The sequence below is a fragment of the Periplaneta americana genome, chromosome 16 (genome assembly GCF_040183065.1).
Source record: "Periplaneta americana isolate PAMFEO1 chromosome 16, P.americana_PAMFEO1_priV1, whole genome shotgun sequence".
In the NCBI taxonomy this organism is placed as follows: Eukaryota; Metazoa; Arthropoda; class Insecta; order Blattodea; family Blattidae; genus Periplaneta; species Periplaneta americana.
Window position 1 is genome coordinate 50,825,281 of NC_091132.1, and position 26,190 is coordinate 50,851,470.

Below are 26,190 nucleotides of genomic sequence, written 5' to 3' on the forward strand. Positions count from 1 at the left end.
TGTACCTAGATGTATTAATTATATGTGTTGTATTTCCGCTGTGTCGACTGCTAGCTGGTGTGATGTCAGCGCCAACTCTAGGGAGAAAGCAGAATCTGACGCTCTAGTTGGCTTGAAGGTCATTGAAATCGGTCCGGCTACATCAAAGGTACCGACGCGAAGTGTCCATTCTTTATAATCCCTATTCGCTGGTACGACTGCCCGGCACGTTGCTGGCTGAATGTACACATAAGCCTGTCGGATGCGTTGCTGCATGTCGCCTGGTGTTGTCAGAATGTTCTGGTACACACTGTCCTTTACAGTTTCCCACAGGAAGAAGTCGAGTGGCGACAAGTCCGGAGAACGTGCAGGCCACTGTACGTGGATTGTGGCGTCGACAGTTATGGTTTGTTTACATTTTAAGATAGAAAACACACAACAAACGACGTGTACGGACGTCAGTCGTCTTTCGTCTTGTGTAAGTTAATGCACAGGATGAATGGGGCACCACAACAAACGGCACATTTTGATGGCATTCATTTTGCATTTTGTTGTTGTCATTGATTGGAAATGTGACATTGTGATACATTTTTTGAACTCGTCTTAATGTGTGTAATCAATGTAACGTGATTAAAGTATGTAGTGCTATTTGAAAAATTGGTGACGTCAAGAGTATCTTGTACCATAATGTAGTTACATGCACCAAATCTCTACACTCATGTTAGCCCCTCGTTCTAACAAAAATTCCAATACCTATCCAAACAAAAAAAGTTGTAGTAGGTGCACAAGATAAATGGGACACTCTGTATGTGTGGCCCTTTCTAAATAATGTAAGTTCTGCTTTAGCTGTTCCAATCAAGTATAAGGGCTCGATACCTGCAATCACTAAAGGCTCATTCACAATGAAAATTAAACATAACGTAAGCGTTAACTTAAGAATATAAACGTTACGGTAAAATCAAGAAGTTACCATCATTCACGATGGGAACATAAACATAACAGCAAACATACTTGGTAACCATGGAAACATAACAACGATGCCATTTCCTCATATTCTGTCGTATACTTCAGCGCTCCACGATTGTGTTCTGTTTGCAAATCGCGTAAGCATAAGCATGAAAGTTTGGAGTTTGCAAACTTTCATGTTAACGTCTTACGGTAATGTTTATGTCAATGTTTATTTGAATCATTATGAATGGTCCCATTTGGTAGCCTGGGCGCAAACGTCTGTGTTTATGTTACGGTTATGTTTAATTTTCATTGTGAATGGGCCTTAACGCTGTATCCGTAGATGTGGTTCTGTATGCTATACCCTGTCTTTTATATAGGGCTCAAGGTGAAATATGTCGGACATTTCTCGCCCACGTTCAACTTCGATGGTAGTAATGTTTGCAGTTAAAAGCCTTGTGATATAAAATGCTACCGTTAAGGCCCATTCGCAATGAAAATTAAACATAACGTAAGCGTTAACTTAAGAATATAAACGTTACGGTAAAATCAAGAAGTCATACCATCATTCACGATGGGAACATAAACATAACAGCAAACATACTTGGTAACCATGGAAACATAACAACGATGCCATTTCCTCATATTCTGTCGTATACTTCAGCGCTCCACGATTGTGTTCTGTTTGCAAATCGCGTAAGCATAAGCATGAAAGTTTGGAGTTTGCAAACTTTCATGTTAACGTCTTACGGTAATGTTTATGTCAATGTTTATTTGAATCATTATGAATGGTCCCATTTGGTAGCCTGGGCGCAAACGTCTGTGTTTATGTTACGGTTATGTTTAATTTTCATTGTGAATGGGCCTTAACGCTGTATCCGTAGATGTGGTTCTGTATGCTATACCCTGTCTTTTATATAGGGCTCAAGTTGAAATATGTCGGACATTTCTCGCCCACGTTCAACTTAGATGGTAGTAATGTTTGCAGTTAAAAGCCTTGTGATATAAAATGCTACCGTTAAGGCCCATTCACAATGAAAATTAAACATAACCGTAACATAAACACAGAAGTTTGCGGTCAGGCTACCAAATGGGATCATTCACAATGCTTCACATAAACACTGACAATAACATTACCGTAAGACGTTAACATGAAAGTTTGCAAACTCCAAACTTTCATGCTTATGCTTACGTGATTTGCAAACAGAACACAATCGTGGAGCGCTGAAGTATACGACAGAATATGAGGAAATGGCGTCGTTGTTATGTTTCCATGGTTACCAAGTATGTTTGCTATTATGTTTATATTCCCATCGTGAATGATGGTATAACTTCTTGATTTTGCCGTAACATTTACATTCTTAAGTTAACGCTTACGTTATGTTTAATTTTCATTGTGAATGAGCCTTTACAGCTACTACCGCTATTGCTGCTACTACTACTAACTTACCAACAAGGAGTATAACGTATTGGAACTAAAGAATACGTGGCTTATTTATCGCCTTTCTGACTACAAACAAATATTGGAAGTGCAATTAAAACTGATTTCAGATGTACTTCTAAAGCAATCTACTCATTATTTTAACTATTACTATTACTTTTCTTATCTCTCTTCATATACTCACAAAGTTCATGTTCTAATTTGTTATATTAAATTAAATTTTATCTTCATCCTGTTTATTTTTGTTTTTCATGTGGCTTTATTGAAAACGATTCGCATGCTAATAAATACTAATAGCTGACTTTGCAAACATTTGCCTTGCCTAGCAATAATCCACTGGACGACGTGCGGCACGAGGAAGAAGAGTGTCCGGCTTGATCATGTTCTGCGTCTTCGTATTAAAAATGCATGCGTCGCCACTCATTTAATTAGAGTTCAAAATATATCCTATGTTTGAGATTAATTTCCAGCATACAGTACTACGTGACCGCCACACGAAGGGCTTAGCTCTCATTAAATCTGGGTATGCCTGACACTGAGATAAGATTATGACGGCTCCTGATATAGAGGTCACGGCAAACTTGTCGATTGGAGAGAGAGGCAGAGTTATGCTGAGTTGGTGAACATTCATTAACAGTGATCACAGTCATCTCATCATCATTAGCGGCTCCTCGTTACCAACAAGCGCTTGATATGGTTCTGGGATCGCCGATTTTGATATTAACAATGCTTCGGGTGGAACTTCATTAAGTAAATCCAAGTACAGAAGTCAGATTATAGGCCTACAACTCTAGCTTTCAGGTAAAGCTCCCTGTGAAGCAGACTTGAATAATTTCAAGGGAAAAATTGCTCTGGGGCCGGGTATCGATCCCGGCACCTCTGGTTGAACGTACCAGTGCTCTATCGACTGAGCTACCCAGGAACTCCACTCGACACCGTCTCAATTTTTCCCCTTTATATCCACGCCAGAGGCCTACATCGCGTGCACACAAACTCTGGAGCCCACCGCCTAGTACGTAGATTTGCCACTAAGCACCACCATTTCCGCTACCAAGACTTCCCCCTATAAACCATTTGAAAAGCTAATTCCAACAGTTGCCAACAGTGCGTATGCATGTAGGCTATTAAATCAAACGGTTTCCTAATTGTTCTACGAACAAAGCTTATACAAACTGTTGTATGTATAAATGTTTACCTACCTAATAACTTCAAAACAGTAAAACGTCACTTACCATGTTTTACTGCCGAACACCTCATTTTGTTACAGGCTAATAATATTTCACAGGTTCTTTATTCAGATTACAAATCAAATATGACAAAATAATTGTATATTTAGTCAATATAACAAAATAACATTTTAATCATCTGTAAATAATTAAGCCTATATTAATATTCATAAAATTTACCTTCCGAAAATATTCTAGACATCGCAATTCTGTGAAGTAATTTGTATAATTTTATTTCTTCGTCTGAAGAAGGCTAACTATATTCACTAACGTCATGAAAATCTATTTTATTTACTCTGTATTGAATTGTAAAACACCCGACACCAACACAACAAATCAGAACAAATTAACGAGCTAACAGCTGTTATGTCCATCATGTAGGCCCGTTATCTACAGATATGTACTTACTCGATATTTCGACGCATGGTTATTTAACCAAAAATATTTGTTTTGGTTTCCTCCATCATTCCTAGAAATTCGGGCAGAGAATTTTTGAACACTCAGTAATCAAGTTCTACGTTATTGAATACAAATCCGAAAACCGAAATTATACTTTTTATGCTGTTTACTCGCTGATAAAGTTGTGATTGAACTACGGACCTCCCGAATACGAAGACAATCGCAGTCTTGTCTTGCTAGAGTTAATGTTATTTTATTTAACAGACGAATGAAATGCGAAGAGCTGAGTACCATAATCTTGTTTGAAAATATTTTTCCGTTATGTTCGTTTGTTTGTTCAAAGGCAATCCACGCGAGAGCGCAGCACCGTAACGGAGTGCTGCCGCTAGTAAATTAGTTATAGGAAACATTTGCTTCATGCTGATTGCATCCATCTGCTGCTCTCAGAAATCACAAAGAAAACACTTGAAAGTCGAGGCGCGTGGGTCGGAATCGGCTCTCACGAGCTCAGAACAGGCAATTCTTACGTCAAAAAGCAGAACTTTTATATATAATACGACTTAATTAAATTAAGGCTTCAGCCTCGTCATGCTCCATCTGTGAGTCTTGTATCACTGACGTAGGCATATCAAATCTGTACGTAAATACGGCTTCAGCACACATGATTTAGTCTTCCGCCATGGTTTTAAGACGCAGCAGTTCTAGCTGGAAATGTAGCAGAGCCAGACTCGATTCTCGTAAGAATGTGTGTCTTTGACCTTATGTGTAACTGTGTTGTCTCAAGCGAAACAAAATTAATGCTTATAAAGTTTCACATTAGTGTCCTGCAATGTTCGAACATGAGAAAGGTAACCAAGACATTACAAACTTCGTTTTATTTCTCTATGAAAAAGTAATCGCAAAGTCCGGGCTGAAATCCTTAAGCAGTTAAAACATGAAGGGGTGGGAGTGGAGGACAGCGAATATTTATTTAACAAGATGGAACAAACGCGACAGAGCGAACATCGGCGAATATCGAACTTCGTAATACTCGACAAACTTGAACCGAACATGGCGCCTGTCATCGTAGTGACGCCTGTCACATGTTTTATGTTTGCAAGAATTTACATAATCCTGCCATCGGTCCCTATCCTGTGCAAAATTAATCCACTCTCTATCATCGTATCCCACCTCCCTCAAATCCATTTTAATATTATCTTCCCAACTACGTCTCGGCCTCCCCAAAGATCTTCTTCCGTCCGGCCTTCCACCTAACACTCTACATGCATTTCTGGATTCGCCCATGCGTGCTACATGCCCTGCACATCTCAAACGTCTGGATTTAATGTTCCTAATTATGTCAGGTGAAGAATACAATGCGTGCAGTTCTGTGTTATGTAACTTTCTCCATTCTCCTGTAACTTCATCCCTCTTAGCCACAAATACTTTCCTAACCACCTTATTCTCAAATACCATTAACCTATGTTTCTCTCTCAAAGTGAGAGTCCAACTTTCACGACCATAAAGAACAACTGGTAATATAACTGTTTTATAAACTCTAACTTTCAGATTTTTTGACAGCAGACTAGATGACAAAAGCTTCTCAACCGAATAATAACAGGCATTTCCCATATTTATTTTGTGTTTAATTTCCTCCCGAGTATCATTTATATTTGTTACTGTTGCTCCCAGGTATTTGAATTTTTCCACCTCTTCAAAGGATAAATTTCCAATTTTTATATTTCCATTTCGTACAATATTCTCGTCACGAGACATAATCATATACTTTGTCTTTTCGGGATTTACTTCCAAACCTATCCCTTTACTTGCTTCAAGTAAAATTCCCGTGTTTTCCCTAATCGTTTGTGGCTTTTCTCCTAACATATTCACGTCATCCGCATAGACAAGCAGCTGATGTAACTAATTAAGATAACTAAATGAAATCTTGTACATTTAATTGATAGGAGTCGTATATAGTCGAGCAATTGCTTGTCAGAATTTTTTCTTCGACACAGGAAGTCGCAGGTTCGATTCCCGCTCGAGGTTGTGAAACTTTTTTGCTTATCATTTTATTGTGTATTGTTTATACTGTATATACCACTGCCACCGGGTGCTTGCCCACTTGCAGTGTAAATAAATACATACATACATACTTGAGTTATCTTGTATGAATTTTTAAATAATGTTCCAAAGAGAATAAGGAGAAGAAAATGATAACTAGAGGAAGACAAAGACAACAAGGAATAGACAAAGAGAACAAGGAGGAAACAAGGAGAACCAGGGGAATACGAGAATATGAGAAAAATAAAGCGAAAAGCGGGAGAGACAAGGAGAAGAAGGGAGATGTACGGAGAACAAAGGGAAGGCAAGGAAAACAACGGGGATTGCATTTTTATGTGACAGTAAACTCGCAAGTTACTCCTCATACTTAGTGAGGAGAAAGCCTTACTAATACGTCTAAATATTTTTTTAGAAAGTAAAGCTGTTAGTACAATAGAGGTCAGTAATTTATGAATAATGGTAATTTATACATCGAACCCGACATTGTTTCATTCTTAACTCCTGTTACTACAATAATGATTGGGGAGATCTCTGATGAAAAAGATGTGATACATTTCAATTCTTAATCTTCCTAGTCACAGTCTTCAAGATAGGCCTACGTCAATCCACCGATGTACATGTGCGGGTGCACAAATCAAGTAAGCCAATGGCTTGGTTGATAGTACTCGGTTTTGTAAACTAACTACCAACCACATTTAATGAGGGAAAAATAAGAGAGTGCCTATATCTAATCAGGAGAGTAGATTGAGAGCTAGACAGCTGAAGACGCTATCCTTCCCAGAAAAGACAGCGAAGTCCGATCAGATAACTGTGTCTAGTTAACGACACAAACTATGCTTCGGAGCTAGTCTACAGTATGCGTCTTTGAAACTGAAGCATTTTAATGATGAAACTGTGTGATACGACTCACACTTCTGTCGACATATTTCAATGTCTTTCGAGTAGGTTAACTCTTGTTGTGAAATTATGCCCTCCAGAAGTGATATAGTAATATCACAGTCTAGTATATACAGTCACGAAGCTTGAGTTGTGAGGGTGCTAGGAACAATTGACTGTGCCGATACTATTTTGCATTGTCTGTAATGAGGCGATATTAGCGATCATAGTGGTTAACAACTATCCGTGGATGCATATTTACTACGTATTGAGCTTCGTGACTGTATATACTAGACTGTGGTAATATGTAGACTGCGGCCCCTGGGTACTGAAACGCATCGAGTTATGAACGCACGGACCAGATCGAGGGGAATGGGAGATTGAAAGTGCAGTTACTCCTTGCCTCAACATGTAAACATTCACAGTAGGGCACAAAAAAAATGTTCACGTTTATAAATATAATATACTATACAGTGCATTTCTAGCACAAAAAATAATTGCCTAACATTACATGTTTCAATTTATATTATACTGTACAAGTTTTAACAATATAAAATAATAATTTCTGTGTGAGCAGAAAAGAAAAAAAAACAGTACTTACACAATATACATTTCTTCACAATTCAACGCACCGAATTACAAGGTATAAGTATTTGCAACGTATCAAGAGGAAAGTATCTTCTACTTTCACGCAAAATAACTTTTTTTCAAGAAACACTTTGAAATATTGTTGAAAGGGATGTTGGCATGTAGGCCCTACCAACATTATTCACAAATCTCGATTAAATTCTTTTTGATTTTCCATGTCTGCTTTTGATATTGAAGACCAGTTTTCGATGTACCTTTTGCTATTACCCTATAATGCTTTTGAAAGAATAGAGTTCTATCTGTCCTTATACTTTTTTAACAACTTGCTAAATTCAGTGATTTTTTTTCTTTAATAAGAAAGTATTCCTTTCCGAACTTCTCTATAAGTTCGTTCTGAAGGGAACACTTGGTGCTCTTAATTTTCGACATGTTCCTCAGTAGTGTGAATTATAAAACATCGAAATTAAGACTAACACAAATATGAAAGTATAAATAATCGAATAATTAAATGAAAATAAATAAAATACACTTGTTTACTCACAGGATCTCAAGTACGTGTGTTGATTGCAAGGACCCATGCCAAGCAGAATGAGAAAGGCGGTAATGTAATTTCTTACGAAACCAACTGTACTCTCACAGTGCCATCCCACCCCATGGATCATGACGTCATGTATACTCCGTGCGTTCTAAACTTCAGTCTCGCGAATCGGTGACCCTAGACCGCAGTCTGGTAATATGTAAAAAACTGCGTTAGCCACACTTTCCCCCACAAAGGCCGATCTGGCCCTTCCGATACATCAATGTTACGGCAGGAGAATTATTATTCTGCGTACTGGAGTTTGATTCCCGATCCTGTCTGGACAGATACTTCTCGTGAACATAACCAAAGGATGAGAGTTTTCCTGTGAAGTCTCCCGTTTTCCTGAATATAAATTTCATTAAGTCGTAACATTTAATGACATAAAAAGTATATGGTTATCTAAGCATGATTTTCAGTGACTCTCAAACAAAATATTGTTCCTATCTGTAAACCGCTAACTGCACTGGCGGCAGTCTGAGACGCCTAGTTGGCATACGGAAGCATTCTGCTGTAGATGACGGACGCCCTGTTGGCGAAACAACCTGTTACACTAGTTTTCAGTTTCAACCGACTGAACAAGCAGCAGTTAGGATAGAGAGGAGGGTACAGGCTAAAATCTTAGCAACTATAGCATTTATAGAGCTATACTTATTCTTCAGATTTCATTATCAAATTTATTGCGCTTAACTATTTAAAAAAAAAATCGACTTCCAAATTTACTGACTTTAATTATTTGTTTAAATTCCATCTTCATTGTCCGAAGTTCACCTTCAAGTTTTTGTTAAAATTCCAACCTTTAATATATTGGATTTAATTATTTGTTTAACTTCATCTTCGGATTTATTAGGTTTAATTATTTGTTGAAATTGTATCTTCAGGTTTACCGACTTCAATGATAGTTTAAGTTCCTTTTTCCAGTTCACTGATTTAAATTAATTTTCTTCCTATTTTATTTTCAAGACTATTAATTTTGATTATTTCTTCAAACACTCGTACAGTCTTTTTCTTTTTCTTTTTTTTTTTAATTCCATGTTGTAGCATATTTTAATTATTTGTTCAAATGCCATTCATGAGTTTACCGATTTTAATTATTTTAACACCATTTCTTAGTTTATTTAGTTTTAATTATGTGTCCAAATTCCACGTTAGAGTATACTGGTTCTAATTATTTGTTCAAATTCCAAATTCGATTTTAAATAATTTAATTATCTCTCCATATTTCAGCTTTGAGATTATGTATTTTAATTATTTGTTCAAATTTCAGCTCACAATTCACATATTTAAAATTTTTGTTCAAATTAAAACTCCGAATTTAGATATTTTAATTATTTGTTCATATTCCGTCTTCCAATTCGTTCATTTTAATTACTTGTTCAAATGTCATCTTCAAGATTATTGATTTTAATTATTTCAAATTACAAACTATAAATTCGAGTTTACATATTTTCATTATTTGTACATATTCCATGTTTAGTTTATTTTAATTACATGTTCAAATTCCATTTTAGAATTCATTATATTATGAATTATTTATCCCTTTGCAGTTTTTCAATAAAATGAACCGTTTTCTTGTAAATTAAATTCAATAAAAGATTAACACGTATCGTTATTGCGTGCCATTAGGAAGTCTGGAATACCAGCTTCAGTGACTAAGGGACGGAACTCTGCTATTCAGACCAAGTAAGCCGGCGACGCACTGTTGCCAAACTACGCAAACTTTCAGCCTAATTTTCTAATTAACCATGCACTTAATTCGAAACGTGTAATAGTTTTTTTTTAATTTTTTTAATATATTCTCTTGCCCCCTTCAATCTGTACAATTATATCTCTTCCACTCTGTATGTTGAAATGCCATTTCCACTTTATGCAGTGTAATTATTTGTTCATATAGCTTGTTCGAGTTTGTGTTTAATTGTCTGTTCAAATTGCATTTCGACTGTATCGAGTTTCGATTACTTCTTGAAATTTAATTTTCGAGTTTACTGAATTTTAGTGTTTATATTTTGTTTCCTGCGTCATGGAACGTTCTAGTTAATGGTTGATAAACTTTTATTTGCTTCAACTTCTCTTATTGGAGATACAGATAAATAATATCATTTATAAATACGATATTTTATTTCTAAAAGTTAAATAGAGAACCGTGTGGCTTTAATGTTCCATGAAAATCACGGGCGTGGGTTCGAATCTTACGTAGGCATGTATGTTTTATATTAACATTACATCCTGTATTGCGTTAAACCAAGATCTAGTGTCATTCTTAACCTAAATTATGGAATTATAGATATTTCCACCCTTCTAATGTAAAAGTTAAGTTGAATTAGAAACCTTAACACAGAAATAACACGAACAGGAAGAATCTCAGGGTTAGGTTCACTACAGCAGAAAATACGATAAAAATGACTAATTAATTAAATGTCGATCTGTGATTTGGCTACCTCTTATTACTCATGTGGATAATCACTTGATTCGGTAGTGCCATTATAACTTTTATTCACAGAAATAAACCTGCAAAAATTCGTGCGAAATGAAAGAGCATACATATGGCTGTCATGTACCATATTAGTTAATTTTCCACCCATTAAGCCTGACGTTAAAACAATAACTGAAACATCGCTAATTGCTTCGTTCTACAGTACTATGAAGAATTAATTAAATATCTGAAAATACTACATCTAGCTGGATTAAATGTTACGGGTACTTGAATGAAAAATAAAAGTAAAACGTTTTCAATTTAAGCAGACATTTTAAAGTGTGGAGTTCATAATTCACGTAACACGTTCTGGTTCTTTATTAATAATCTCTCTCATTATTATGAAATGCAGCATTTTCATGTGAAAGATAGAGATGTGTTTAAAGGGCTAGTAATCGCCATGGCTGTTTGCGATCTTTGACTCAAGTTGATTTATACAAAAAATTTGAAATACTGTAACTATAACATGAGATGAATCTAATTCAAAATCATTATCCAACAAAAAAGACATGGTGAATCATGTCTAAAATAAAATATTATATAACTACTATCAGGCCCGAAAGAAGTACTCGGATGAATAAAAAGCCATAAATAAGGCAAGTTTCACAGTAACCATGTTTAGAAGATAATATTATCGTGTCTTAAACCACTATTTTAATTTAATACAAATCATAAAATACAAAATTTAACAAGTTATTTAAAATATTGTCCAGTTGTAAGGAATTTGAAGGCAAAATAACAAAAGCCAATTTGACTTTATAAAAACAGCAAATTTGCACTATAGGAATTAAAACATTATCACGTAACATCGGGTGTAATGCATGTTCTCGACGAACACTGCCATATTTAGAATCGTGTAGTAAAATATGTTTTTCATTTCATTACAGCACGACACATATTAGGCCTATAGTCAGGTGGAGAATCGTCAATGAGAAGATAGCCGTGTGTCAGATGTTGTTTTAGTCATCCTCAATCTGATTTGTGCCATCTTTTCACGTTGTGATGCTGTTATAGGCGAATCCCATCGACGGACAAAATTCTTTATTCTACTCAATAAATTTTTCTAATGCAGACAATACCTCTTCACCCTGGCACCAAAGAGAATCCCTTAAACTAACTAGACCTATATCTTAATATCTCTTACGCTAGTCATCCAGAACAGTGTTTCAGGCTGCAGTATCCGCCACCTTGGTATCAGAAGTTCGGATATACATCACTGCAAAATCTGACAAGATGGAATAGGGTTTGTGGTCTGGTGATGAGGTATATCCAGAATAAAAGTCTTTGAGAAAGTTGATGAAGCTTAGTTAATAACAGCGAATTAGAAATGTAATCCTTGGTTCAAAAGTTAACCAGAAACTGGTGACAATACGTCTGTGTGGAACATGTAAGGATGGAGGCGCACGGTAAATTCGACTTTAGAAATAATAGACCTTACTACTCGACACAAAGTGTTAAAAATCAAGAGAAATGTATATTTTCTGAATACTGTATTTTTTTTGTTCACAGCTGAGGGCTGCAGACCGGGTCTATGCGGGCAAGAAGCGGCGTGTCATCCGTTGCCCAACAAGTACGTGTGCGTGTGTCCCCACGACGGCTCGGAACCCACTAAGGACCTCAAGTGCCCTAACAGGCTAACAGGTAAAAAATAAGCAGTACCTTCTGAAATACAACTTACTTTCCCTCTATTCATTTTATCTGTGGTAATAAACAAATATCCCTAGTTCAAGTAATCCTGCAATGAAAGCTAATGCCATAGAGAAGTGACAGTAAATTTGAGGAAATCCCTGCAATTGCGTGAAACGTTTATGTTCTCCATTGAGTGTCATTATGATATCTAGATTTTAAGACATTAGTTCTTATTTATAAGGATTGTGAATATCACTGAGAGTGAAATAAATTTAATACAATTTTTGTGTTACATTATTAATAATTATTTTTTATTTATTTCTTAATTCAATACTATCACGTATCTGTACCTCAGTGGTAATAAACACGATGATTCACGAGGAGTTACCGCCACTTACGAACCATATTCCCGAAAACATTTTGAGCAAAAAATGTCATATAAACATTTATGTCCTATTCTCAATATTTTCAGAGTTACGCTAATTTTAAGTTGTTAAAACAATACCTTTTTTCTTTAGTTTTAAGGGTAAACGAATGCTACAAATAGAGAATGAACTATTCATAAGTACAGGGACATCATTTTATTTTTACTTCAATTTTTATTGTACCTGAGTTTTTGAATGTACTTCACTCCCACCCTTTCTACTAAGGAAGTTCCAACTCCACACAGAACCAAGACCGCAGATAGTAAGCAGTACTGAGTTACTGAGTATACTACGTTCCAGAAATATGTTCGCGTTTTCCAGTAACGAAAAAGCTTTCAATATTGAATCATATTTTCGCACAGGTACTGTCCGTTTGCCTACGTCGCATCCCGATTTCCCCCACCTGCTTCTGCTCGCCCCTCTGTAAAAGCTGGGCTGTCTTAGCTCTTTTCTGAAAACATTAATTTCTCTTAGGAATTGGAAGTTTACGTAATATTATACAGCTGTTTAATTTAACTTAAATAAAAGGGCCTCGTTAAGTAATTAACTGTCACGTGATTTTCTCCCTTTCTACAATCCTGCGGCATAACCACTTGGACGGACAGTAGATAGCATGTCTGAGTAATTTTATATTTTCGGGTCGGGCAGAAGTGAAGATTGAATTTACAGTACCGTACGTAGAGTAGGTACAGAATTATTTCAACATGAGTTACTAGTACGAAGGACGAAACTGGCAATTGGAATTAGATGCAATAGTCTATAGTGCGATAATATGTACAAAAGAACTGAAGCCTGTATCGAAATGAACGGCCACCATTTTCAAAATTGTGTTTAAATATTCATATTATGATTATTTTTCAATTTAACTTCTTTCTCTATATTGTACGCTAATGTGCTGTAGACAGTATAATATACACTGCATAATGAATATGTTCGCATGGATAACTCACTTCGTGAGTAAAAACACTTATTCTTAATACGGTACTGTACTTTGATTAAAGAAAAACCTAATGAAAATTATCAAACTCAAAATCGCGATATTTCCTAGTTTACGTAAATGGATGAACTACTTTTCTTCCTTCCTATACCTAGCAGAGTGATTTGTGTTTTACGCCAGTATCGTCGAACTCCAGTCTTGGAGGGGGGAGGAAGGGGTGTTTCCAGTTCTCTAAAGGTATAGACAGGTTAATATTAAAAATGTTAGTAAAAATAAAATGATGTCCCTGTATAATTTCTTTAATTGGCTAGTATTCTGAAGCTAAAATGTATATTTAAATACATAGTTGCTTTGTACAGATTTTTTTTTTTAATTTTTCAATTTTTAACTACAAAATTAGATTTTCCTTACGAACTTATCACTGCAATATTATTACAAATTACGTCATTCTTGTAAACTCTTTAAGACTGTACATTAGGGTGCAAAATTAAACTGTAAAAATCAAGTCTCTAGAAGTCGTGTGATATGTTGTGAAAGTGTTTGAGAATAATGTAATTTTGAGTTGAATATTGGAAAAAAATTCTGTACAAAGCAACTAAGGAATTAACACATTTTTAGCTTCAGAATACTGGCCAATTAAAGAAAGTATACTTCTGAATAGTTCTTTCTCTATTTGTAATATTCTTTTACCCTTAAAACTAAAGAAAAATGTGTTTTTAACAACTTCAAATTAGTGTAACTCTGAAAATATTGAGAATAGGACTCATGTTTATATCACAGTTTTTGCTCAGAGTATCTTCAAAATAAGTTTCGTAAGTGGTGTTAACTCCTCGTGAATCACCCTCAATTTTGAGGTTATAGATAGCACTAATGAATTCTTTAGGGTGGGATCTATCTAAGGTATACTCTGTTAAGTCTTGGGACGACTGGTTTCGGATTTAATATCTTTTTAAAGGAAGATAAATATATCACGATAAGTCCTACATAACTGTGCTTCCCTCTATACGTGTTTTACAATTTTCAAGGTATACTATGGTTCCATTATATCAAAAATAAAAGGAATTGGTTTGTAATTTTACTAGGAATGAAAGGAAAAAACAAGTGAAATATGTTTTTCGCCTGTATCCTAAAGTTGATAAACTGGACTTATACAAAACCTCTAAGGTACAGATATATGTACAAGTATTTACAATGGAATTATTGAGTTTCATCTGAATTGGTTTATTGGAGAATCGTTAAGGTAAGAAAAATAAGAAATATAATTCATACAAAAAATTAAGTCTATCCCTCTAGCACACACCATATTAATGTAAGAGTCTGATCCGTTGCTATGCAATTGACGTAATTCATTGCCGTTGCTAAGCAAGTGACGTCAGATGTTAAAACTTCCGTAACATATTATCCATTTGATCCCAGTGCATAAACGTTTTACATTACAACAAATAAATAACGATTCATTAAGTTTCTTGAATTTCCGTAGAGAAATTTGTCACATTTCTTTGATGGGATAGTACGTTGTATAGATTAGTAAAATTGTAAATAGGGGAAAATATTTTTCAAGGTCATGTTACTTGAGTATGCCATTTCAATGCTGTGATGTCATAGAATACGCTATTACAAGAAACTGTATCTGATTCAGGTGGTCTGTCATTCGTTGTAAAAATGCACACGAAGATCTCTTTATATCTGGTGTATTGTGTCAACGTCAAAAAAGAAACTGTTTTCGTCACCTGTGATTAATATACATTTTGCTTCTCATAATACAGTTGTCGCTTTCACCATCGACTTAAACAATCCTGCAGTAGCGTCTGCAAAATCAGGGGGAAAAAATTGTATAATGATCCCATATTAGGAGTATATAACAATAGAATTTAATGCTTCTAGGAGGCTTTGTGCTACGAATTTCTGCCTATACGAAGCAGTGCTTCACTTTTAACGTGGCAGAGCATTGAATTTTGCCTTTATGAAACCTTCATCATTCGTGACATTGTTTTCGGATACGAGACAAATGAAGAATCGAATTCAGCCAACAATAGAAACAGAGAGCGAGCGTATGCTGAATAATGGGCAACTAGAACTGAAGATTCTAATTGGCTGTACCTTCCAGGAATTGATATTTGTTAGGCTTATAATTAAATACATCCGTTTCAGATCAATCATGCAAAGAAGTAAAATACTGAACTAAATTATTATTATTATTATTATTATTATTATTATTATTATTATTATTATTATTATCATTAACTTACTATTTGAATTTGGTATTCCCAAGAAACTAGTTCGATTAATTAAAATGCGTCTCAGTGAAACGTACAGCAGAGTCCGTATAGGTCAGTTTCTGTCAGATGCGTTTCCAATTCACTGTGGGCTAAAGCAAGGAGATGCACTATCACCTTTACTTTTTAACTTTGCTCTACAGTATGCCATTAGGAACAGAGAGAATTTGGAATTGAAAGGGTTACATCAGCTGCTTGTATATGCGGATGACGTGAATATGTTAGGAGAAAATCCACAAACGATTAGGGAAAACACGGGAATTTTACTGGAAGCAAGTAAAGAGATAGGTTTCGAAGTAAATCCCGAAAAGGCAAAATATGATTATGTCTCGTGACCAGAATATTGTACGAAATGGAAATATAAAAATTGGAAATTTATCCTTTGAAGAGGTGGAAAAATTAAAAAGCCTGGGAGTAACAGTAACATATATAAATGAAACTCCGGAAGGAATTAAACACAGAATAAATATAGGAAATACCTGTTATTATTCGGTTGAGATGCTCTTATCATCCAGTCTGCTGTCAAAAAATCTGAAAGTTAGAATTTATAAAACAGTTATATTACCGGTTGTTCTTTATGATTGTGAAACTTGGACTCTCACTTTGAGAGGGGAACATAAGTTAAGGGTATTTGAGAATAAGTTGGTTAGGAAAATATTTAGGGCTAAGAGGGATGAAGTTACAGGAGAATGGAGAAAGTTACACAACACAGAACTGCACGCATTGCATTCTTCACCTGACATAATTAGGAACATTAAATCCAGACGTTTGAGATGGGCAGGGCATGTAGCACGTATGGGCGAATCCAGAAATGCATATAGAATGTTAGTTGGGAGGCCGGAGGGAAAAAGACCTTTGGGGAGGCCGAGACGCAGATGGGAAGATAATATTAAAATGGATTTGAGGAAGTGGGATATGATGGTAGAGAATGGATTAATCTTGCTCAGGATAGGGACCAATGGCGGGCTTATGTGAGGGCGGCAATGAACCTCCGGGTTCCTTAAAAGCCAGTAAATAAGTATTATTATTATTATTATTATTATTATTATTATTATTATTATTATTATATTTCTTTAAAAACGAAATATATTAGACAATTAATATATTATAGTCCATTAGTACTTTTTGTACCTAATGTAATTTTATAATTTTATGTTTGTACTTGCATTTTCTCCCCCTCTTTTTGCATTTGTGTTTTTTTTGTATTTGTATTTGTACTTGTATTTCTTTTTCTTAATTACTTCTTCTCTCTAGACCTACATTTCTTTTGTATGTATAATAGTATTATGGTGGTTGTAGAGAAGGCGTGATGACCGTAAGTCTACCATATTAAATAAATGAGTGGATAAGAACATCAGTTTACACTAATGACCTTGTCAATTCCAAAATAATTGCGCCATCGCCACTCCTGAACAAAATAGATCCAAATGTTTAGAATGCCATCGAACACAGTTATATGGAAAGATATCACTGATGACATTCTGATAACTTTTTAGTCATAAGAATGCTCAAGTCGAGGTTTTCTCATGCGTCGAGTTTTTGTAACGGAGTACTTTCCTTACTACAGGCCTACCTACTAAGGAAGGGTAGGTATTTCACTGCAAACCAATATTCTCCAATCTTTTCTATTTTCCGCTTTCTTTTCGAGCTCCGCAAATGATCCATGTACCTTTAATATTGTCTATCATCTGATATATTCTTCTGCCCAAAACGTTTCTTCCGTTCACCGTACTTGATAATAAAGTCCGAAAATGGCTGTTACAGAAACTTGTTGGAGAAAACTGAGAGGTTCGCGGAGTACAGATTGAAAACCTGTAATCTACTTAGAATTTTGTTTCGTTAATTGACGAAAACGGGTACGTGAGAAAAGAATCCAAACGTGACAGAGTTGGTGCAACTTTGAATATACTCCAAGTCTCGTCCGCTCGTGAAATAGATGAAAGAGGAGAGATAAATCCTTTGTGTTCGACGTCTGTACTGCTCTGCACGTGCACAAAGAGGAGTGGGACGAATTACATGTTGTGCTAAAACCCGGCCATCGCCCATTGTCTGCACAGAGCCCGTTGTTTGTCTTTCTTCCGAATCGCCGCCTCTACACATTTCAGTTTTCACTCTGACTGAGCGAAAACCTCCATCACGGTTACTAAAACTGCTCTCTCGCTTCTGGGAACAGCGAATAGCCACTACATAAATTGGACCGGAACCGCAGGGAACTGGTAATACATTTCAAGCCATAAACAATTTCCTGTAAGAACATTAATTTAACAAGCTAGAGAACAGTGTGCGTCCAATTAACAAGGCAGGAGCGATTCTATCTCGACAAACCTTCAGACTATTATCTTCAGTTAAAATTACCTCAAATTCTGATTTTAAATTAATAATAGTGTTAAAATGACGCGTCAAAAACTACGGAAATTTGCGCCCTTTCACTCAGTTTGTTTTAGTTTGATTTTATTATATTAATTCTACAATTTGGGACATCTGGCCGACATCTACGGTTGATCACTAGGATTCAGAAGACAAAGCAGAGTTTAAATTAAAAATAAAATACAATATGATTTGCGGAGAGAATACAGAATAATGATAATCATCAAAGTCCTTGCAGGTATTAGGCCTAGTGCCCTATTACGGTCTCCGTCCATCTTTTCAGGGGGCGTCCCAAAGATCGTCTTCCATGTGGTATATAGCGGAGAATTTGTCTTGGGAGTCTGGAACGGTCCATTCTATTGGCATGGTTAAGCCATTTTTGTCTACAGTGGTTGAGATGTTCATAAATAGGTGTAATTTTCAATTCTTTTGTAATTAGTTCATTCCTTTTGTATTCAAGCAAGCTGTAGCCGGCAGTCCTCCTTAGAAATCTCATTTCCGCAGTTGTTAGGCGTTGAGCATCTGAGTTTCGGACAGTCCAGGCCTCACTACCATACATGAGGACAGGTCTTGCTACAACTTTATATGCTTCTAACCTGGTATGTTTTTGGGTTTTCGTGGTTGTGAAAACCTGGTTGATGGTTCTTAAGGCTCCATTAAAATGTTGAATATTTTCAGATATATCAGAATAATTATAAATTAAAAAATAAAGTACAATTTGATTTCGGAGAAACATGAGATGAAAGTACAATAAATTATGGTTTTATTTAACGACGCTCGCAACTGCAGAGGTTATATCAGCGTCGTCGGTGTGCCGGAATTTTGTCCCTCAAGAGTTCTTTTACATGCCAGTAAATCTACTGACATGAGCCTGTCGCATTTAAACACACTTAAATGTCATCGATCTGGGCCGGGATCGAACCCGCAAGCTCGAGCATAGAAGGCCAGCGCTATACCAACTACGCTACCGGGCCGACTTCTATTATAACAACATTTTGAGATCTTGGAAATAGATAAAATATATTGAAATTATATACATAACACACTACATCTTCATGAAATATAGGCTATATAAGGAATTTTAAACAAAAACGCACTTCCTGCGTGGTAGTATCAACACAAGCGAGTGGTTGATATGCCTTAACATTTAGCAGAGCATGCGGATGAGGAAGATGCTCCCCTTTATCACCAATATTATATTCATTAAACAGTAATTGACGTTATTTGTCTACATGGCCTTATTTGGTGCACTTACTTATTATATTTATCGGCAATTAAGTTATTATTATTATTATTATTATTATTATTATTATTATTATTATTATTATTATTATTATTATTATTATTATTTAATATCGATGAAATTTCAGAAAGCAAGAATGTATGGTGAGATGCGACCGAGAATTCGCAATGGAATTACTTGACTTTCGCCTTAGTGTTAAATAAAACCTTGAGGAAGAAAAACACAACCAGGTATACATTGCTATTATGAACCGAATCCTCACTCAATCGCAGCCTTGATAGGTAGACAAACGTGCCTACCAGCTGAGTTACGCCGGCTGTTCCTTTCATGTTATATGATATTCAAATGCCCTCTGTTCATTTAACAGTTTCTTACAACAATCACCAATCTTCTCACGCCATTGCTTCATACTGCAATACGCCTTGTAGCATCGGCCACATCACTGACGACCACGCTTCATTGGTTGCCGCATCACCAAGGTGCTGTACGTTTGTGAAGGTACTTTTCCTTGTAATAGCGGCAACTTCTGTCGTAACTGTTCCCATCCGTTAGATAGAGAGAACGTAGCTCATTCGGAAAGTAACGGCCGACGAAACTTGATAAAGAGTTCCGAGTATGTTTTCATATGAACACATACTGATGTAAAAAAAAGTCGATTTTTCTGTTGCACCTAATCACATAAGTCTAGTATTTTTCTAATTTTTTTAAATAATAAAATTTCTTGTATTTTAAATTGAAAAGGGTCTTATTTTAACCAACATACATGAATTTCATTATTATACTTATATTCAGTTAAGAGTAAATTAAAAAGAATGTCTCTCTCGAAATATTATTATTTTTATTCTTACTTATGTGCCTTTTTCCCGCCGACCAAAGACTATGAGTTTATTACTGATCATGTGTCACTTTGTAAGCTCATGTGATTTTTATTTCTTTATAAATCTAGGTTGAAAATGAACAGTGTAGTTGCGAATTCCACCAGCTCTGTCGGTACAACGGGCAGCCAAAAACAAAATTCTCTCTGTTAACTTCTGGTGTGTCGTCTTACGCTGTAACGGACAACGTCACAACACGTTTTTGAGCTGTTACGTTTTAAGTGTAACGTGCTCCACCACAACCAAACAGTCCCAACCTGGATCTCAACAATTACCACTTTTTTTTAATCCCAAACATATAATGCGAGCAGTTCACAGCTTTTTGTGAGCGATGATGACCTAAAAGCAGTAGTGAACAATTGGCTATCGCCTTTAGCAAACAAACCAATAAAGGACACATTTGTTGGTTTTGCTCTACAAAATCGACCATAATCATCTCTACAACGCCTCCCGCTTTCCTGCAATACGCATTCCAAAATTGAACTAAAATTATACGTTTCTCAAAATCGGTTCACAAAAGACTGCAAGATATTAGACTATTTCGTTTAACTCAATGCCCTGATTCATCTCTCAAAAGGGTCCTAATTAGTCCCCTTCAACTCAGTATAGTTAAGGTGATATCAGCCCTATAATCTATATACCAATGTTAAATTAACCATCTTTAAGTATTTTTATCTCAGAAAGTATTATACATATATCTACGACAATTTTATTGCTGATTCTTTATCATCTTTTCCGAGCTCTTGTTTAGAAAACTTAGGATGTGAAAATCATAATTTACGATTTTCTTTGTAACTGACTACTTTTTAAGAAAACTGAATTACATTAATATTCCTGCACAACAAAGATTTTATGGAAATCACCTGAAACTATAGGTCAGAAATCAATGTAATAGTGTAGATCAGTTGAAAAATGTCGTACTTCATTTCATCCATCCATCCATCCATCCATCCGTCCGTCCGTCCGCCAGTCCGTTCATTAATTAATCAATCAATCAATCAATCAATCAACCAATCCATCCATCCATCCATGCACCTTAGTTTCAGAGGAAAGATGCATTAGTTGTGAATTTTTAACTTCGGTGAAAATAGGGTACAAAGTAAATATTAGAGAAATTTAAGTTTTCAAAAACACGTGGTAAAAAAACTCGCTTTGAAAATTCACAACAATGTCAGTCGTTACAGTTTTCAGCAATGTCACATTCAGCTACAAAATATGGCAAACTACAATCTTTTTAGCAGATAGTTTCAGAGATATCTTAAGTCAGCTAGTTAGTTAGTTCGTTAGTGGGGTTTAAAAAGGACGTGTCAGCCACTGTGGCTATTTGCGCCCTTGTCTAAAATTCTTCAAAACCAAAAACATAAACAATACAATAAGCTGAATGCTTACACGAAACTAAAACACGTTGTAACAGTAACGTTAGTTAGATGGTGGGGTTTAAAAAGAGCGCGTCAGCCACTGTGGCTATTTGCGCCCTTGTCTAAAATTCTTCAAAACCAATAACATAAACAATACAATAAGCTGAATGCTTACACGAAACTAAAACACGTTGTAACAGTAACGTTAGTTAGATGGTGGGGTTTAAAAAGAGCGCGTCAGCTACTATGGCTATTTGCGCCCTTATATAAAATTCTTCATAAAACAAAACACAAACAATACGATAACCAGAATGCTAAAAATAACTATAAAACGCAACGATAGAAATATAGTAATTATTATTATTATTATTATTATTATTATTATTATTATTATTATTGTTATTATTATTATTATTATTATTATTATTATTATTATTAACAGGAGAAGGTTTAGAATTGAACGGGCTACATCAGTTGCTTGTCTATGGGGATGACGTGAATATGTTAGCAGAAAATTCACAAACGATTAGGGAAAACACGGGAATTTTACTGGAAGCAAGTAAAGAGATAGGTTTGGAAGTAAATCCCGAAAAGACAAAGTATATGATTATGTCTCATGACGAGAATTTGTACGAAATGGAAATATAAAAATTGGAAACTTATCTTTTGAAGAGGTGGAGAAGTTCAAATATCTTGGAGCAACAGCAACGAATATAAATGATACTCGGGAGGAAATTAGACACAGAATAAATATGGGAAATGCGTGTTATTATTCGGTTGACAAGCTTTTATCATCCAGTCTGCTGTCAAAAAATCTGGGAAAGTTAGAATTTATAAACAGTTATATTACCGGTTGTTCTTTATGGTTGTGAAACTTGGATTCTCACTTTGAGAGAGGAACATAGGTTAAGGGTATTTCAGAATAAGTTGCTTAGGAAAATATTTGGGGCTAAGAGGGATGAAGTTATAGGAGAATGGAGAAAGTTACACAACACAGAACTGCACGCATTGTATTCTTCACCTGACATAATTAGGAACATTAAATCCAGACGTTTGAGATGGGCAGGGCATGTAGCGCGTATGGGCGAATCCAGAAATACATATAGAGTGTTAGTTGGGAGGCCGGAGGGAAAAATACCTTTAGGGAGACCGAGACGTAGATGGGAGGATAATATTAAAATGGATTTGAGGGAGATGGGATATGATGATAAAGACTGGATTGGTCTTGCTCAGGATAGGGACCAATGGCGGGCTTATGTGAGGGCGGCAATGAACCTCTGGGTTCCTTAAAAGCCAGTAAGTGAGTATTATTATTATTATTATTATTATTATTATTATTATTATTATTATTATTATTATTACGTTTTAAAGAGGAGTCAAGGCCGTAAGGTCTTCTCTTCCACTAAAGAAGATGCTACTTTTACGCAAAAATGCGAAAAGGGAGAAAAGTAATTGTGAACATAAAACGTATTATGTAATTAAAAGTAGTTACAAATTGTAATTTTTCAATAAATTATATACCAAACTATGCAGAAAATTAAAAAAAAATATATATATATATATTTGTTGAAAAAATCAAATTTTGAATTTATTTCCAAAATTTGATCTTTGATATTATCTTAAAAAGTGTAAGGACATGAACGTTCAGATGTTACGAAAAGCAGCAGAAGCCGTAGCAGTAGTAATAAATAGGCTTTCAACTGTAGCGTCGAAATTCAATGTGAGCGTAAAATACGTGATAAATTTCGCATGTGTATCTGTACCTGCGACGAGATTGTTTTACGTGCCGTAAATCTACGACGCGAAACCCACAGCTTTATTTTCCTCTCGGAGAAAACCAAAATAAGAATTTTATCGCTCATTAAAATCCATCGTCTATGAACTCGCGAAGCTCTGATCCAATGCACAGGGACATCATTTTATTTTTACTTCAATTTTTATTGTACCTGAATTTTTTAATGTACTTCACTCCCACCCCTTCTACTAATGAAGTTCAACCGTCTCAACACAGATCCAAGACCGCATATACAGTCATAGTAGACTTACGGTCATAGTAAACAGTACGTTCCAAAAATATGTTCGCGTTTTCCAGTGACGAAAGAACTTTCAATATTGCATCATTTTCAATTTGCCTACGTCGCATCCCGGTTTCCCCCCACCTGCGTCTATTCGTCTCTCTGTAAATGCTAGTGGCTGGGCTGTTTTAGCTCTTTTCTGGGAACATTAATTTCTGTTAGTAATTGGACGTCTACGTAATATTCAATTGTTTAAAATAACTTAAATAAAAGTGCCTCGTTAAGTAATTAACTGTCACGTGATTTCCTCCCTTTCTACGATGCTGCGACGTAACCACTTGGACGGACAGTAGATAGCATGTCTGAGTAATTTTATCTTTTCGGATCGGGCAGAAGTGAAGATTGAATTTACAGTACGTAAGGTCTCTTTTATAGAGTAGGTACAGAATTATTTCAACATGAGTTACTGATACGAAGTACGAACCTGGTAATTGGAATTACGTACAATAGTCTATAGTGCGATAATATGTACAAAAGAACTGAAGCCTGTATCGAAATGAACGGCCACCATTTTCAAAAATGTGTTTAGATATCCATATTATGATTATTTTTCAATTTAACTTCATTCTCTATAGTGTACGTACGCTATTGTGCTGTAGACAGTGTAATATACACTGCATAATGAATACGTCCGCATGGATAGCTCAGTTCGTGAGTAAAAACACTTATTGTTAATACTGTACTGTATTTTGATTAAACAAAAACCTAATGAAAATTATCAAACTCAAAATTGCGATATTTCCTAGTTTACGTAAATGGATGAACTACTTTTCTTCCCTCCTATACTTAGTAAAGTGATTTGTTTGTATATTACGGCAGTATCATCGAACTCCAGTCGTGGAAGAGGGTAGCAAACGGTGTTTACGGTTCTTAATCGTTGATCCAAAGGTATAGTATTTAGTATTTATTTATTTAACCTAGTAGAGATAAGGCCGTCAGGCCTTCTCTGCCCCTCTACCAGGAGATTCCAACTACAATATCAACAATAAAATTACAATTAGTATTAAATTTATAATTACAATTACAAATAATATTACAATTAGTATTAAATTTACAATTACAATAAAATCAAAGTACGAAAAGATTACCTGAATAATTAAAGCTAGATAATTTATCATAGAGAAACAAAGAATATTTTATATTTACTGAATTACAAATTAAATCTAGAATAACAAAATTGTATAGTGATGAAATTACTGAATATTGAAATATTTTGTGATAGATTAAAGAAACTATTTACAAGTAATCAATTACTGACCAAGTGCCTAGTAAGTTTTCGTTTGAATTCAATTTTATTTCGACAGTTCCTGATGCTAGCAGGTAGCGAATTCCAGAGTCTTGGCAGGGCTATTGTGAAAGAAGATGAGTATGAGGAGGTGCGATGGGATGGTATTGTTAGTATTGTTTCATGACGAGAGCGTGTGTTCAGATTATGGTGGGAAGAAAGGTAAGTGAAGCGAGACGACAGGTACGAAGGAATAGAAGAGTTCAAGATTTCGAAGAGAAAGAGAAGTGAATGTAAATTTCTTTTTTTATCTAGTTTAAGCCAACCTATTGGTTCCAGGGATGGGGTAATATGATCATATTTACGAACATTGCTTACAAAACGTACACACAAATTATGAGCACGTTGAAGTATAGCCAGGTTAATATCAGAAATGTTAGTAAAAATAAAATGATGTCCCTGTATAACATGGTGCCCACTTTACTCCTAGTTGTAGCGTAGCCTGTATTGTAACTAAGACAGTGATGATTTTCCTTGTTGCAGTTGTGGTGACGGCCGTACCCATCCACATCGGCATCATAGTTCCTGCCAACGGGTCCAACACGACGACCCGCAATATCACGGCCACGCAGCAGGTAAGCCACGCATAGCATTATAATCACCGACTGCTAATGTCGTTTGCCTTTGCCATGATCGTAATTGAATATTATTAGGGTCGTGGATTTCACGACTATTAAATTGTGTGGAAGATTAGTACAGATATTGTCTTACAAGTAATGTCGCAAAGATCCGGATTCACTACACGTCCGTTTGGAACAAACTCCCAGTGAATAATTTCAAAATTCCACCAGACAGACAACATTACATTGGGACAAAACCGATTTTAATATTTGAGGAGAAAAAATCGCTCCGGCGCCTGGGATCGAACCCGGGTCCTTGATTCTACGCACCAAGCGCTGTGACCACTGAGCTACGCCGAATTCAATCCACAGCACCGGATCGAACTCTTCTCCTACAGTATTATTCTGTTGGACCAATTAATAACATCTTTAATAAAAGCCGATTTTCTTTAACGACGACTTTGGCAAGCTAACGGGGAACGAACCATTATTTTGAGGTGTCAGGATTGCGGTAATATACTCATTTTTCATTACATGTGACAATTCTCTTGATAAATCTGTCATCCCTGGGATTAGCGATAAGTTCACGACGGATATCCACTCTGAGTTGAGC

General features: G+C 35.7%; 1 protein-coding gene across 2 annotated transcripts in view; it reads left to right on the forward strand.

Annotated features, from left to right (window-relative positions):
• LOC138716241 (tyrosine-protein kinase transmembrane receptor Ror-like) overlaps window positions 1-26,190 on the forward strand; it is a 284,723-nt gene that overhangs the window by 190,266 nt on the left and 68,267 nt on the right. For both annotated transcript variants that reach the window (XM_069849094.1, XM_069849095.1), the window contains exons 2-3: window positions 12,057-12,188; window positions 25,501-25,592. In XM_069849094.1, coding sequence (XP_069705195.1) covers window positions 12,057-12,188; window positions 25,501-25,592 — 224 coding nt within the window. The remainder of the gene's footprint in view (window positions 1-12,056; window positions 12,189-25,500; window positions 25,593-26,190) is intronic.